Source organism: Bos taurus, chromosome 29 (genome assembly GCF_002263795.3).
Source record: "Bos taurus isolate L1 Dominette 01449 registration number 42190680 breed Hereford chromosome 29, ARS-UCD2.0, whole genome shotgun sequence".
In the NCBI taxonomy this organism is placed as follows: domain Eukaryota; kingdom Metazoa; phylum Chordata; class Mammalia; order Artiodactyla; family Bovidae; genus Bos; species Bos taurus.
In genome coordinates this window covers 36262330-36280273 of record NC_037356.1, presented here as the reverse complement: position 1 = coordinate 36280273, position 17944 = coordinate 36262330, and the positions used below count along the sequence as shown (strand labels likewise).

At 41.3% G+C, this 17944-nt stretch overlaps 1 protein-coding gene across 4 annotated transcripts in view; it reads right to left on the bottom strand.

Annotated features, from left to right (window-relative positions):
• Nucleotides 1–17203, bottom strand: part of APLP2 (amyloid beta precursor like protein 2) — a 62743-nt gene extending 45540 nt beyond the window's left edge. For all 4 annotated transcript variants that reach the window (XM_002699235.6, XM_005226865.5, XM_005226866.5 and 1 more), the window contains exon 1: nucleotides 17015–17203. In XM_002699235.6, the coding sequence (XP_002699281.1) occupies nucleotides 17015–17119 (105 nt within the window). In that variant the 5' untranslated portion in view covers nucleotides 17120–17203. The remainder of the gene's footprint in view (nucleotides 1–17014) is intronic.
• Between the last annotated feature and the right edge of the window lie 741 nt (nucleotides 17204–17944).

The window sequence follows — 17944 nt, the reverse complement described above, 5'->3', positions numbered from 1 at the left end:
AAAAAAAGAATTGCTGAAAAGAAAAACATTCATAGAGCATTAAGCAGAAGCCCTCTTCAAAGGGGCATGGGGCAGGGCATTGGCAAATTGGCTGGTTTGACAGCCAATCAGGGAAGATTCTGCTATGAAATGTGGTTTGCAATTCACTTGAAAATGAGTAATACATAGTTATTGCAAGAGGCAGTTTCAAGCCAACTTTCTCCACTTTTTAACAAGGGTTGAAAACTCTGTGCCTCTGAATGACAGAGAGCAGATGGGGGTGTAGACAAAACGATAACCCACACCCAGCCTCTGGTCTGGTCGGGAGACCAGAGGCTCTTACAAATAAAGGGGGCCTGCTGCTGCCAGATTTCCAATTTCTTCAAACACCGGAAAGGAATGTTTAAGACAAAAGTCCACAGTATTTGGAAATGGTGATGTTTAATTTGAACGTAAAACACAATGATGCCCATGACAGTGAGAGCCAAATAAAACTTGGAGTTTGAGTAGGTTCTATTTTGTCTTCAAGCGTCAAGTGTTCAGTCTCTATGGGAAGGAATGTACTGGGAGGCTTCGTAAGAGGGGCCGCAGTTAATCTGTAAAGTGTACAATTCATCAAACAGCTAACACCCAGAAGTCATAGTATAAACAAAAATTAATTATAGTCTGTCGATTATAATAAATTTGAGGGTAATCATCTATCTTAAAGACCCTTGGCACCTAAGGATTGGAAGACTTAATATTATTAAGATGACAATACTACTCAAAGCAATCTATTAATTCAATGGAATCCCCATAAACGTCTCAACAGCATATTTTGATTCATATGGAACCAAATTCATATGGAACCGCACAATCTTAAAAAAGACTCTCACGTCCTGACTTCACAACAAAGCAACAGGAAACAAAACTACGTGGTCCCAGCATAAAACAACAGATGTACAGAATGGAGAGCTCAGAAATGAACCCTTGAATATATACTCAAATGACTTTTTACAAGGGTGTCAAGACCATTCAACAGAGAGTCTTTTCAACAAACACTGCTGGGAAAACTGGATAGTCACCTGCAAAAGAATGAAGGTGGACTCTTATCTTAAGTCATAAATAAAAATTAACTCAAAATGGATAAACGATCTAAACATAAGGGCGAAAAAGATAAAACTCTCAGAAGAAAATATAAGGAAAAACTTTCACAACATTGATTTGGCAATGATTTCAATTACATATGATAACAAAAGTACAGTCAATACAAGAAAAAATAGCTAAACCATACTTCAAAAAAAAAAACCAAAAACCTTTAGTTTTAAAATCACAGATCTGGTAAGGGATTGATAGCCAGAAAACATTGCGAGCTCCTACAACTCAACAACCACCATCACAAAAACCCAATTCAAAAGTGAGTAAAAGAGTTGAATAGAAATTTTTCCAAAGAAAATGCAAACGGCCAACAAGAAAAGGCTTTCAACATCACTAATCATTAGGGAAATACCAATTAAAACCACAGTAAGATACCACTTCACACCCATATTAAGATGGCTTAATATTAAAAAAAAAAAAAAAAGGCATCAAGTGTTGGCCAAGATGTAGAGAAATTGGAAACCTTGTCACTGATGGTGGGAATGTAAAATGGAGCAGCGTTTCTCAAGAAGTTAAAAAACATAGAAATTACTGTATGATCTAGCCAGGCTACTTTCCAGTACATATCCAAAAGAACTGAAAGCAGGAACTCACTGGAGGACAATGTAAAAATACCTGGAAGTAAACCCTATAAATAGTTTCTTTTTAAAAAAGATAAGCTAGATTAAAATAATCTATTTTTAAAAGACTGGAGAAGTGCTATCATTTTTTTAACCACCTAAAAGGCTTCTTTCACTTATCATCACAGGAACTGTATGTTGCCCTCAGCTGTGTTATATGCTCTGCACAGTGCTCTGCATACAGCATTTTAATAAACGTCTGCCAACAACAAGGACCATGAGGAACTTCAAATGAACCAGTTACCAGGGAAAGTCTTCAATTTTTGAACAAGTTCATACAATAGTTCTTTTGTCAATTTGAGATACAGCTAAAAGGATTAAAAAAAAAAAAAGTTACTTATTGCATACTGTTTACATTAGTGAAAAATTAGAAATGTAAATTATAAAAATATTATAGAGAAGATTCTTGTTTTTACATATAATCCTGAAAAGACAGGCAAAGTTCAAAGACATACATGTGATTTGGGGGAATTCTGCCACTAGAAAGCTAATGATTTATACAAATCTCAATTACTTCCATTGTTTTAGGGACAAAAAATTATTCTTGAAAACTTAATTCTAGCATTTTATAAACATTCCTTAGCTCTTTCTACATAATTGAGCCCACTGTTTGTTCACCTCAATTCAAAGACTCTCAGCCTAGAAAGCACCAAATAAGCACCAACTGCATCAAACCGTATGCTGTGCATCAGAAAAATAAGGGCAAAAATGCAGGAAAATACTCAAATGATAGTTCCAATAGTGCTGCGAAAATCCAACCACTGGCTGGTAGGCAGTATTCTCACGTAGTAACTCAGAATATCTGTGCGTCAACTTAAACAGCCCAAATTCAGAGTATGGGAGGCAACTCAAAGTAGTGGATAGTGCACATCTTCTTTTTTGGAGGGAGTTCAAATGTCCCAAACCATGAAAGGTGATTCAATTTAAAGCAATGCTGTAAAATGTTTAATGGGTTGGAAAGTTATTCAATATGTCAAAAGGAAGGAAAACAGACTATACACATATTAAGAGGGAATCCATTCTTTCAAAAAAACACAGACTGGGAAAATTTTAAGGTTTTTTATCTGGCAAATTGCTGTTAATTTATTTGTTTTTGTTTTAGCTTTACCTGTATTTTCTAGATTTTTCACAATGACCATATATTTTTTCTTTAACACAGGATACACAGAGTCACTATTACAAAAAATCATTTGTAAAGCATCAATTTATAATCTCAGTCATTTTTAATGAAAGATATTAAGACATAGCAAATAGGTTCCTGAGATGATACATACTCAAGTCATAATGCACAGTGACTGTAAGCCTAAATTCTATGATCTGATAGTGATTCTGTGGTACAGAAAGATAAATAACCTTGAAAGGGCTTTCTTTACTTTCTGATTACTAAGAATCACCTACTGCAAATTTCTGCCTGAAAGGGACTGTTGTTAGGTAACCTCCACAAATCCGTGGTGGTCCCATGCTGACCTGAGATATCCCTTTCCCGGGCCTCTCCCCAGGCTACCTTTCTACCACTAAGCACAAACCTGAGAGCCAGTTCATCACTTACGGATTATAACCAAGATCAAGTCACTTTATCTGTGTATGCTTTAGTTCCTGTATCTGTAAAACAGGAATAACCATATTACCTGTCTCAGAAGGTAGTTCAAAGGTTTCAATGAGTATGTGTAAAACACTATACATGGTAACTGCACCACAAATACAACTATCACTATTCTGACTACTTCAACCACCACCAGAAGCTGCCACTCCACTCTTGCTTGTCTACTCTTTTCCCCTAACTAGTTAAAATAACATAGGTTCTCTCTATAAACTCCCAGCAGATATCTAATTTCAAGGGAATTAATTTTCAGTTATGGTCAACTACGTAATTCAGACCAATCCTCCTGATACGGACAGCTAGAAAAGCAACATATTTTTAAAAAAGCATTTAGTTAAAGGCAGTAGGAACCTAAAAAGACAGTGAAGATTTCCCAAGTCAGTAACCAGGGGAGGATGAAAGCCCAAGGAGATGAATAAAGCACAGAGGGCTTTGTTCCTCTGGGGATGCTGAAAAATCCTGAAAGATGCAGCTAAGCAGTACTTCTAACAGCCTGAAAGATCAAATAGAGAGGGCTGGAGTCCAGGGCAAGAGGCAGAGGGGAAACAACACTAGTGGTTTGGACTGAGACCCCAACACACGCTGATTCTAGAAGGGTAATCCAGAAATTGACAGGACTTCATAGAGACTGCAGCTCAGCTTCTATTTCTCTCAATTTGTGAAACAAAAGTGAGATCCTAGATTGCCAGTTCATCACACCCCAGGTAGAAACAAATCACTCACTGGAGTATAACAGCCCCAGCCTCAAACTCATCTATAAGCATTTGTATCAATAAAATATATGGCACATTATCAAAAATAATCTGACAAACGAGGTAAAGGAACATGAATAAGTAACCAGCAGAAACAAATAGAAAAGACACACAGGGACCTCAGACACAAGAATTACCAGACACAGACTTTAAGTATACTTCTCATTTTCAAAGACACAAATTAAGAATTTCAGCTGTAATTAGGAAACAATTGAAAAAAAAAAAAAATCCCAACCAATTCTGAATTATAAAACTGAAAAGTACAACAATTAAATTTAATTCAATGGATGGGACTTCATGGTAGATTAGCTACAGCTGAAGAAATCCTTAGTAAACAGAAAGATGGGTCAAAAGAAAAGCTATCAGATGAGTCATGAAAAGACACACAGGCTAGGGCAACACAGTGTCTACGACGTCTGTTTCTGGAGTCCCGAGGAAAAGGAGAGAATTTAGACTTAAATACTTAGATGGTGGTTGAGAATTTTCTAAAACTGATAAAAGACATCAAACCACAGATTCGAAGAGCTCTACAAGCAAAAGATAGTTAGCCTCTCATAACTTCAGATTCTGTATCCATGGATTGAAGATACTCAGGGAAAAAAAAATTCGGTAGGCCAATAACTATCTACATAGCATTTACACTGTATTTACAACTATCTACATGGTATTTATACTGTATTCACAACTATCTACATAGCATTTACATTGTATTTACAACTATCTAAACAGCATTCAAAAAACAAGATCATGAGATTCGGTCCCATCACTTCATGGCAGATAGATAGGGAAACAATGACAGGTTTTATTTTCCTGAACTCCAAAATCACTGCAGACGGTGACTGCAGTCATGAAATTAAAAGACCCTTCTCCTTGAAAGAAAAGCTGTGACAAACCAAAAGAGCATATTAAAACACTCAGTCATGTTAGACTCTCTGCAACCCCACCATGGACTATATAGTCCATGGAATTCTCCAGGCCAGAAGACAGGAGTGGGTAGCCTATTCTTTCTCCAGTGGATGTTCCCCATCCCAGGAATCGAAACAGGGTCTCCTGCATTGCAGGCACATTCTTTACCAACCGAGTTATCAGGGAAGCGTATCAAAAAGCAGAGACATTACTTTGCCAACAAAGTCCATAAAGTCAAAGCTAGTCATGTATGGATGTGAGAGTTGGGCCATAAAGAAGGCTGAGCACCAAAGAATTGATGCTTTTGAACTGTGGTGTTGGAGAAGACTCTTGAGAGTCCCTTGGACAACAAGCAGATCAAACCAGTCAATTCTAAAGAAAATCAGTTCTGAATATTCACTGGAAGGACGGATGCTGAAGCTGAAGCTCCAGTACTCTGGCCACCTCTTGCGAAGAGCCAACTCATTGGAAAAGACCCTGATGCGGGGAAAGATTGAAGGCAGGAGGAGAAGGGGACGACAGAGGATGAGATGGTTGGATGGCATCACCGACTCGATGGACATGGGTTTAAGCAAGCTCCAGGAGATAGTGAAGGACAGGGAAGCCTGACATGCTGCAGTCCATGGGGTCACAAAAAGTAGGACGTGGGTGAGTGACTGAACAACATTAACAACTATCTACATAGCATGTACACTGCATTAGGTATTATAAGTAATCTAGTGGTTACTGCAGCTATACAGGAGAATATTCGCAGGTTGTATGGAAGTACTACACCATTTTCAGAGAAGGCAATGGCACCCCACTCTGGTACTCTTGCCTGGGAAATCCCGTGGACAGAGGAGCCTGGTGGGCTGCAGTCCATGGGGTCACTAAGAGTCGGACACGACTGAGTGACTTCACTTTCACTTTTCACCTTCATGCATTGGAGAAGGAAATGGCAACCCACTCCAGTGTTCTTGCCTGGAGAATCCCAGGGACGGGGGAGCCTGGTGGGCTGCCGTCTATGGGGTCGCACAGAGTCGGGCACAACTGAGGCGACTTAGCAGCACACCGTTTTATATAACAGTCGTAAGCATCACAGATTTTGGTACCGGGGGAAGGGGAATCCTGGAACCAATTCTCCAAAGATAGCAAGGGGCTATACATTTTTAAAAAATCCACACCTAGGTACATAGTAAAATTGCTGAAAATCAGATTCAAAGAGAACGTCTAGTAAGTAGTCAGAGACAAGGGACACATTACCTTCAAAGGAACACCAATCTGACAGTTAATTCCAATAAGCTATTGATAATATTCAACATCAGAACAGACGTTAAATATCAAGGAACAGAATAAAGGATAAGATCTTCAAAATGATGAAAGAAATTCTATCTCCAATGAACCTGTCTTGCAAGGAAGACACTAAAACAGATATTTGGTGAAAGAATATATGTCACTAGCCAACCTTAAGAAAATTCTAAAGTGTGTCTTGGAAGATACAAAATTACCCGAAAAAGAAGCTTAGAGATACAAAATGCATGAAGAATAACAAAGGGAATATGTAAATCTAAATCAGGGGCTCTCAATCTCACTGTAAATTTGCATCACTGGGAAGAGTTTTTAAGAAATACTAATGGCTCACACCTTCTCTCAAGAGACCTTGATGTAATTTGTCTGGAGTGTAGGCAATCTGTGCTTTGTAAACATTTCCCCAGATGATACCAGTGTGCCCCCAGAGTTGATAACCACTGATGCCAAGTTCACTCGACTGTGTAAAACATGGCTTGTATGAGGTCTTCCAGGGTTTACATGAAATTAACAACAATGGCAAAAACGTTGAGGGGAGGTTAAAGTGTTCTGGTCTTCTATTCTTGGAAGAGGGTAAAAGTACCAATTAATATAAAACGTTGATAAGTGAAAGATATTTAAATGTCTAAAGCAACCACTAAAGGGAGAACAAAAGATTATGAAAGTATGTTCCGAAGTAATACGAGAAAGAAGTAAAATAAGAACCACTTTCAAAGGAGTTGAGTAAGGGGATAAACATAGCAACCTGAATGTCCACTGAGAGGTGAAAGGATAAAGGAAATACGGTGAACACACACACACAGTGGGAAGCTATTCAGCCATAAAAAGGATATCCTACCATTTGCAACAACATGATGGACCTTGAGAGCATCATATAAACTGAAGTAAGTCAGACAGAGAGAGAGAAACACTGCATAGTCTCACTTACATGTGGACTCTAAAAACACTGACTTCATAAATATAGAGAAAAGATCACTTGTCAGACATGTGCAGTGAAGGCTGAGGGGTGGAAGGTGAGCAAAATGTGTGAAAGCAGTCAAAAGACAAGTTTCTCTAAGGTATAAGGTACTAGTTATAATAGAAGTAAGTCTGGGGAAGCAACATACAGCAGTGACTATAACGACCCACATTGTACTGTATATTTGAGAGTTGCTGTAAGAGTAAATCTTAAACATTCTTGTCTCTCACACACATACACACACACACACACACACACACACACACACACACACAAGACAAGTCACCATGAGGTGGTGGGTGTTAACTAGACTTAAGTGTGGTGATCATCTCACAAAACGTGAGCGTGCGTGTTCGCTTGCTCAGTCGTGTCCAACTCTGTGCGACCCCATGGACCAGAGGCTCCTGTTTACACACAAATATTAAATCGTTATGTTGTGCACCTGAAACTAATATAAAGTTGTATACCACTTATACTTCAGTTAAAAAAAAACATAGAATTAGCAGAACAAAACAAAAAGCACTAAATAAGACAGTAGATGAAAACCCAAATACCTCAGCAATCATGTTAAATGTAAAAGACAAATGCTGTTTCCTCAGTCTGCAAAAGAAGAAACAACCATAAACACATTTAAAACATAAAGATGGAAATATTAGACAAAGTACTGATAAAGGCAAAAACTTTACTGGAAATAACACAGGAGAATACCGCTATGAGAGGTTCAATTCCTTAGGAAGAGATAGCAATTTTAAAGCTGTATATGCTTAATGACAGCCTCAAACTAATCAAAGCAAACAGAATGACAAGGAGAAACATTTTTCCAAAATTACTGTGGCAGATATATTTTTTTGGCCAATCCACACAGCACGTGGGGTCTCTGACCAGAGATCATGTCCAGGCCCCCTGCACTGGAAGCAGTCTTAACCCCTGGACTGCCACGGAAGTCCACAGTGGGAGATTTCTAACATACCTTTCTCAGTAAAAGAAAAAAGATTTAAAAAATAATTAGGGATATAGATCTGAACAACAATGAAAACAGTATGATCAGAAGACATATAAAACACCATCAGTAACAACTACAGAATAAAAATTTTCTTTATGCACACAACAAAAATTTTATCATAAACTGGGCCATGAAGCAAGTCTCAACAAGTTTCAAAAAACTGAAATCATACAGACTTATTCTCTGACAACAAAGCAGTTAACTTAGAAATGAACAGCCTAAAAGACAGCCAGATACCCTCCTCCACATCTTTGGAAATTAAGAAACATACTCCTAAATTACCTGTAAAAAAAATTAAGTCACAATGGAAAAATCTATTGTTTTACTTGAATGATAATGAAATTATTATATATCCAAACTTGTATCTTGTTTAAGGGTACAAATTTGTAAACGATGGTTAAAGACTAGAGGCCTAACTCTCAGCACAGTGATTATAGTCCGTAATACTGTTTTGTAAACAGCAAAGTTGCTAAAAGACTAGATCATAATTGCTCTCACTACCAAGAAGAAATTTTAATTATGGATGAGAGGTGGTAGCAGCAGCAGTGATACAGTGGTAAACATGTTGCAATATATAAATGTATCAAATCAGAATACTGTACAGCTTAAACTTACACAGTGTTGTACACAATGGGCTTCCTTGGTGGCTCTGATGGTCAAGTGTCCGCCTGCAATGTAGGAGAGAGTCTGCCTGCAATGCAGGAGACCAGGGTTCAATCCCTGGGTCGGGAAGATTCCCTGGAGAAGGGAATGGCAACCCACTCCAGTACTCCTGCCTGGAGAATTCCATGAAGAGAGGAACCTGCCGGGCTACAGTACACGGGGTTGCAAAGAGTCAGACATGACTGAGAACACACACACATCTCCTTTGTTAAAAATATTAAATAGAAAGCTACAAAAAGTTATGAATTGCAGCTAAAGCCCTGTTCAGAGGAAAATATATAGCTTTAAACAAATTAGAAGAGGAAAAAAAAGCTGAAAAAAATAAAGCAGTCATCTCAAAGTGCTAGGGGGAAGAAATTAAACCTGTGAAAAGTAGGAAAAGAATAATAATGGACAGAAAGTAATAAAATAGAAAATAAACCTACAGAAAATAGGAAAGAGGCAATGAAAATATCAACTTTACTTCTACAACCACAACAAAATGACAACCAAAATTTCAGGATGCCATTTATAATAGCACTCAAAAAAAGAAGATATCTATAAATAAATCTAACATACCATATATAAGATTTCTATGCAAAAAGCTTAAAACACTGAGGTTGATTAGTGAGGACCTAAACAAAGGCATATATCATGTTTCTGGGTTGGAAGACTCAATATTAGAAAAATATCTCTTTTTCCTAATTGAATTATAGACTCCATGCAACCTGAATCTAAATTCCAACAAATGCTGTTTTTGGTTAAATGTAGCCAATGTATATGTAAAGAAAAGGGTCAAAGAGCAGTCAAGACACTAATGAAGACAATCCAAGTAGAAGGGCTTGCTCCAGTAGGTATAAATCCTCATTACTAAGCACAGTCATTAAGACAGCGTGGACTTGGTACACGGATACAGTGGATTAGGACAGCCCAGAAAGAGTCTCACACATACAGAGAGATAAATATTAACAGAGGTGGCAGGGGAGAACAGGAGGGAAAGGAGGCCTTGACATTAAATGGTGCAAGCTGGGTAACTACGTGAAAAACAATAAAGAAGTAAAAAGACCAATACTTTGTATCTACACAACAATGAGTTTCAGGGAAACTGTGGCTCCAAATGTAATAGGCAAACAGAAGGCCCGTGGCAGGCAGCAACACAGGAGAATAACTATGTCCTCTGGGGGCAAATTTCTCACACGTGACACAAAAAGTACCTACCATAATTTAAAAAAAAGTAAAACGATAAATTAGTAAAATGAAGAACTTCTAAAGACATCATGAAGAAGAGGGTAAAAAGGCAAGTAGCAGAAGGGGTAGTGTTATCTCAATAACCTCAAACTGGAGACATTCCAAATGTCCGTCAACAGCAAAACAAATTGTGGTTTCTTCAGATGCGGGAGTACGATACAGCTGTGGAAACAGGTGAACCACAGCTACAATCAGTAATCCAAATGATCCTCAAAAACACGTCCAATGAAAGAAGCCAGAAACTCAAGAAAACATACTGAGGGATTCCATTTACTTAAAGACTAGAAAACAAGAAAAGTTAAATTACAGTGTTTAGGGATGAATGCCTGGATAGTAAAACTATCAAGAAAAAAAGCAAGACATAATCACCATAAAAGTCAGGCTAACAGTTACTAGGGGCAATGGGGAATGGGAATGCTCTATTTCTGGCCCTTGGCAGTGGTTACACAAACATCTGTTTTATGAAAACACACTGAGTTATACTTTTTTTTCCCTTTGTGTATTTAAGTTGTAAAAAGCTCAGAAAGACCCCAGGCTTTACACGTCGGTGTGCAGGGCTGCGATGAGGCAGTAGCACCTTTCACAGGCACCGGTTTGTCCTTACTTCCACTTCAAATATCCTAGCATCCTTACCTTCTAAAATTCTCTAAAACACTCTAACAATTTGCACTCTTCCCTGATCTTTGAAAGCCTGGGATCCAAAGAGATCAAAGGGTTTTCTCTCAACATAGGAACATGAATGGGAATGCTGAATTCCCAACTCAAGATAAGAGTAACTTCCGGAAAGGAAGATTAATGGGATGGGGGTTCAGAGGCCTATTATAATGCTTTACTTCTCTATCCAAAGTGTTTTAGTTCTTTAAAAAAAAAAAAAAAAAAAAGTTAAAGCAAAGATGGGAAGTGCTAAAATTTAATGAAACTGGATGGGGGATAAGTGGATATGAGTACCTTTTACACACTTGCCATGCTATGCTGGTAATATTCCTAATGAAAGGGAATAAAAGGTCCTACACTCTTTACACTTACTGGCTCATTTCTTTCTCCATGTAAAAATTCTGCTTGAGCCTAGGTTAAGTCATACTTAGCCTTCCAGAGACAATATATAAAAACCTGAAAATCTTCTTCATCACCCACATTAAAATCCATGTTTTCATCTTCTCTAGGCTAAATATCTCCCTTATAAATTTTCAGGTACTTCTCCATTCAGCCATTCTGTTCTGGATGGCAACATCCCTCAAAACGAAGTGCAAGACCCTAATAAACCATGGGAGAGCCTTCTTCATTGTCTCAATTCCGCCAGCAAACTTTTAACTCACAGGTAACTTAGGTAAGAACAAATGCACTATTTTCCTTTCCAGCCAGACCAGCCATATGTAGCAGATGTTGGGCTGGTATCCACCCAACATGCACAGCCCCCTTTCCCATCAGAACCCAGTGCACAGTCTAAGCCTGTCACAGAACCACCACCACGACTCACCCATGACTGCTTCGGCTGGAAGCACCAGATATCATTCAGCCCAGCTGATGAGCTCTAAGAAAAACCCCATGATCCCCTGGATGTTATCACAACAGAGCCTGTGCTCTGAAACTGAAACACCCTTCTGCAACCTCAAGAAGCACCAGGCTGAGGAAGGCAGAGCAGAAAGAAAGGCTGTGGCGGGGCTGTTCAATTAACCCACACAACAGGTGCCCACTCCAAATGATGACTGACTTTTTTCTGGACCACAATCTTATTCTAGTCATATGCGTTACTGTGTTAGCCTCTTTCTAATAGTTTGTCTACCAACCAGGCCAGTGATTGGAAGTCTGGTGCCAATAACATTTTCCCTTCCAAATAATCCCATACACTAATTTGATAAGATTCCCCACAGGTGGTCAGAGTTTCTTAAATTTTTTTTATCAGAATGTAAAGACAAGACAAGCTTACTATTGTAAAAAAGAGAGAACTTGCACATACAAAAAAGCATTCGATTTTTTTTTTTTTAATCCATGGAAAATGTAAAACGGCAAGGTCTCCTTTAATTACAACCTTCAAAGAAAACCACTGTTAGCAGTTTGGCAATACGTGGATTCATGATACAGTATCTGTGAAATTAGTTTCTTTTAAAGAAAATATTCATATCAGATTTCCTGATGGTAGAGAAAATAGGTAAACAAGAGCGGAAAAAAAAAAAAGAAAGAAAGAAAGAAATCTGCAACCCAAATAGAAATGTCATGAAACACCCGGATATAGAAGGAGCAACAACTCAATAAGACAGACCAGTTCTCAGCCTGGCCTTGCTGCCCTCTCCTGACTCCCTTTTTCAAGTGTGGATGAGAAGACCTACTTTACCAGACTTTTGGGAACTTATGTAAGATGCTGTACCCACATGAGTTCTGTTGGCTTTTTGTTTGCTGCAGTTTGTTTTTCTCTACCTTCGCAGGAGAAACCCCCTGGGGAGCCCGTGACAATGAGATTCCCAGAAGTCCTCAAGGAGAAATCTCTGGGGGTGGGGCCTGAAAGTCACAGGCAAGTGCACTCTGCAGAGGAAAAGGCATGAGGCATATCTGGTTTTATTACTGCACTGTTTAGCCTCTAACACGGAACCTGGTAACAGTGTTCAACAAACATTAGCGGGATGGTTAACAAATGAAGAGTTGTATTTTAAAAACAGATTAGTTACGTTGCAAAAGATTCCATGAAAAGCTTCCATGATGCTTATGTAAGAAAATGTCTCTCGGCAAAAAGCAGTTATTAGCTGTACTTGATACAGAGAACTGGAACTCATTTCTATTTCGTTCACTTTCCATCTTACACCATAAATCAAGGTGCACTAGACTAAATTTAATTAAGAGTCAAGGTAATCTAGTTTACCTCACTAAAAAAACAACTCATGAGAATTGGATTATGGGCGATTTCCAACTCTCAAATGGCCTCCCTCCACAGACTCTACAATCACTGTTCAAAAATTTATCCCTTTTTAATCACACAGAAAACTATTTTCTTTCAGTACATCTTTAGGACAATTCAAAATACTAATTGTTAGATACCAGCTTCAATAAGCTATCTGTCACTTTGATAAAATGTGTACCTGGTAGCCAGAGGAGGCTAGACACCACCAACATATTCACAGCGAAATTTCCACGGACAACACAAAGATCTCAGGTTATTTTTCATCTTATTCTTCAAATGAATTTAAAATTTCTACAATGAATACGCACTCCCTATGTAATTTTTCTTGTAATTTTAAATAGAAAATGCAAAAGCCCAAGAATTTAGTAAGAGTAATATAATTGAGGAATCCTGTAAGGTTTTTAAGTTTTTATTTCCTAGAGTCAAAACAATATCAGGTAAGTTTAAGATATTATTTTATATTTGGAAAAATAATTAACCCTTCACGTACTGCTACCAAGAATTCTAAAGCTCTTTAACTTAAAAAAAAAAAAGTTTTCAAATTCTCTGAAGGCCATTATTGGTTCTACTGGCAAAATGGAATACAGAGAGTAGATCTGATCAAAGTATTGTATCAAAGTTAAATTTCTTTAAGCTGATAACCAAACGGGTTAGGCAGGACACAGTCCTTGGTTCTCAGGTTCTTAGGAAATACACTTGCAAGTTTTCAGGGGTAGAGGGGTAAGATGTATGCAATTTGCCCCCTTTGCTTGTTTGCAAAAAATACATAATTACACAATGAGTGACAAGACAAATGCTGAACAGGGGGAATGTTAAACTGACGGATCTGGGTAGAGGGTATGAGTTGTTCATACAATTTTTGCAATTTTTTGTGAGCCTGAAATTATTTCTAAGTAAAAATTGTAATTGAAAAAAGTGAACAGAAAAAAAATACTCAAAACTGTTAAGATCATACTGGACCAACTTTAAGCAAGGCTTTATTGTGGGAAAACATAACATTTAAAAACTGTGCTAATAAAAACACTCATACAGCACCAACTTTAAAAAATAAATTAAATTAGCACCACCCAGGAGAAATATGAGTCATATATGTTATATTTGAAACAGGTGAGACTAATTTTAATATAATTTACTTAGCCAATGTGTAAAATATCACTCCAATGCAATCAATATGAAAATTACAAATCAGTTATTTTACAAGGTTGTTCATAGTAAGTCTTCAAAATATGGAGTGCATTTAGCACCTACAGATCTCAATTCACATGCTAAATTTCACAGGAAATATCTGACTTGCATTTACATTCATAAAATGTAGTTTAAAAAATAGACTCATATAAAAAGTTGTTTCCAATCACTGAACTGAGTTTTGTTTTTAAATGTAAATTAGCTAAAATTAAATAAAATGGAAAATTCATTCCTCAATCATTATAGCCACCACTGCAAGTGGCTACCCTGTGGGACAACCCAGCTTTTGATGATGAAAACAAACCTCATCAAAGGAGGATTTGCCAAAACTTGGCACATCACATTTATCAAAGGATTTTAACACAGTTATGATAAAATAAAAGCTGATGCTTCTATCAGAGGCATTGGTATTTGTCCAGGTCATAATCAGACATTGCCTCTACCATCACTTAAATACCAGCACTGATCTTCTGCCTCAGATGTCATACTATGAGTTTCCTGAATATTGGCTACCAAAGGGCCCACTCATTTTAAAATGTGGTGGAACGAACTAGAGCTCTCAGTGTCCAAACTGTACAGAGTGCAGGATTTCAGCACGAATACCATAAGGGAGCAGGCCCTCAAATGAACTTGTCTCGGATTTAACAGAGGAAGTGACCCTGAATACAGAGATTCTTTTTCTTTCCTTTTAAACAGGTGTATGAGATTAATTCAGTCAACACCAGGCAACACTCAAGATTTGCCAATCAATAATTCTGTGCCAAGCAATCCGATCAGGGATTTGGCTAGAATCCCTTTGGCTAATCTCAGTAAGGACCATCTCAAAGAGAATCCTGATTTCGGCCATTCTCATCTAAACCAAGGCTCAGGCGGCCCTTTGCCTGGAAGTAAATAAAATCAAATTATATATGTATGAAGGAAATTCTGCCTTTTGGACAAAAGAAAAAACCATCCGAAAGATAATTTAGTAAGGGTGGGCAAAAATACAGCTCCAAAGATGAGAAGTTTTCCTAAAACCGCATTCAAACACCATTTTAGGGAAATGTCTAATTCCCACTTTCTGTCTAGTCGGACTTTCCGATTGAACAATGATGTGGATAATAACCAAACTTAATCCACAACAGCTAATTCTGGTATTGTTCACTGCTCTTTCTCTGCAGGCATACAAGTGCCTGTTTAGACCTGAAAGGAAGATATTCTTTAAAACTGATGAACCCTTGAATGTGAATTCACTAGTGCCTGAAGTTACTCATACCTCTGGGAAGTGAGGCAAAAGCATGTGAACAATGGTTTGTGACATCCTGCCCCAAGAGTTAAATTCTGTGTTCCAAACAAAAGCTTTTTCCTTTCCCTCCCACCCCACTCATCTAGCGTGCTTCCCTGCGACACCATATCGTGGATCACAGACATAATTCTGAACACTGCGTGGAAACGAAAAGAATCCTAATCTAGAAGTATGCTTACATAAGCATTAATTATTTCTACTTGAAACTTCCTCCACTACCACCCCGCCCCCCGCCCCTGAAGAATCAAAGCTTTAAGCAGGATGAATAGGACGTTTTAAGCTGTTCACCGGAGGTTTGTTCTAGAGCCGACTGTTTCTAATCGTGGAAATATTTCCACTTTCTGCAGAAAAACACGTTCTGTGGGTTTTTATTAGAAACTCTTCAGTCAATGCCTGTGTAATCAAATCCAGTCTCACTTCTCTCTGAAATTAGCCAACTCCGCAAAAAGCCATTGTAATTTGCAAAAGAGCGAAGAGGGGAAATAAACTACACCAGAAACACACATTCCAGTCCGACAGTTCAAGCTCTATTTCGAGATGCCAAGTAAAAATAAAGTTCCACGTCTCCCTCGTGGACAGAAAGGTTTCTACAAGCGGCCAGGCCCAGGCCACAAGGCAGGACCCCCTGACCCCAGCGAACCTTCCGGGCACGCAAGCACCGGACCACCGCCCGGCACAGACGTGTGTGTTCGCAAGGTCGCCAGGTGCGGGGAAACTACTTACGCCGAAAAAGTACGCTTCAACCAGAGTTTTTACAACGTATTCACGGGTACTGTCCCTGCTCGCTGAAACCCACCACAAAAGGGAGCAACGCCGACAGCGGAGAAGGGTTTCCCCTGGTTCATCAGATTCAGGCAACCGGATTGTATTTAACAATCCCTCCCGAAGGTCCGACGCCAGAGCCGGATCCAGAGCGGGAGGCGCACAGGAAGCAGAGGGCGCACCCGCTGCGGGGAGCGGACCCGCTCCCGTGCCGTCCGGGAGGCTCTGTCCGGGCGCCCGCATCCCCGCGGCCCGGCCCACTCGCCAACAAAGGCCGCATCCACCGCTCCCGGGTGGGAAGCCCAGGCGACCCACGGGGGGCCGGGTCGGCAAGGCCGACCCCGGAGCGAGCCTAGCCGCACCGGGTCCCGGGCTGCAGGGAGCACGGCAGAGGCTCGCGCGATCCCGGGGGACGGCGGAGTGGGAGTCTGGGCTTCGCAGGGTCCGCAGAGGATGTGGCCGCGCCGCGGGCGGGATGGAGGCTGGGGCGGCCGAGGCGGCCCGCTGCCCCCCGCAACCCCGATGCCTTTCATTTGGCCTCTGCGGCGGCGGAGACAGCCCGACCTCCAGCGCCAAGCACTGCGCCAAGCCGGGGCGGGCGGGGGAGGCGCTCCAGACCCGCCGCAGCGCCGGACCACCCCCACCACCCAGCGCGCCGCGACCCCCTCCCGGCCCGGACCCCGCGGCCCGCCCGCCCGCAGGCCGCGCTCCCCCGCGGGCGCAGGAGAAAGGGCTCGGGCGCTCGCCCGGTCCCCACCTCAATGTAGCCGGCCAGAGCCGCGGCGGGAGCTGTGAGCCCGAGCAGCAGCAAGACCAGGAGTTTGCCCGTGGCCGCGGTGGCCGCGGTCCCGGTGGCCGCCATCCCTTGCCGGGTCGCTCTAGCGCTCGGCTCTCAAGCTCACACAAACGGACTCCGGAGCGTTCCCACCGCGACCCAGAAGCATCTGAAGCTTGTTCGCCGCCGCCCCTAGGGTTTTACACCGACCGGAACTGACTTCACAAAACCACACCCTCCATCTTTGGCGCCCAATGCCGACCCGCAGAATCTCCGCAAGACACCGCCCCTCGTTCAGCCCAGACCCAATCAGGGGGCGGAAGAGCCCACCCCTCCCTCCGCTCCAGTCGCGCACCCCGCCCGGTCCCGCCCCCAGGTGCTGACGCCCCGCCCCGCCGGGCCCCGGCTGCTCCGGGACGCGGGGGTGTGTGCGGGGTTGGGGGGGCCCCGGCGGGGTGCGCTTGGGCCGCCAGCACCCTCCTGGTTATCTGCCCGCACTGCGCCCTTCTGTTCTCCTGCAGCCGCCCGACACCAGACACGCCCCGCTGCCCGCCCCTGCGGGCTGTTTTCCAGATTCCTTCGGGTACCGCCCTCTTCGGGGTTCTGACAATGATTTTATGAAAAACAGGATTTTTATTTATTTTTTTTAAAGGAAAAACAGGATGAATTGTTCCGAGTCCAGGCAGGTTTGCAGAAGGCCGTCCTCCTGGGCAGAAGAAGGGCTGCAAGAGGCTGCGTTCCTCCGCCCCAACCCCCGCAGGGCGCGCCCGGTCCCAGCCCGCCGCCCGCCCCGAGTCGCTGTTTGCAAGCTCTCGACCGCTGGTCCTTAGGCCTCAGCCTTCCTACTCCTTGCCGGCGGCCACTAGAGCCCGGGATAGCTCCCTCCCACCGGAGACCAGCGGTGCGAGGACC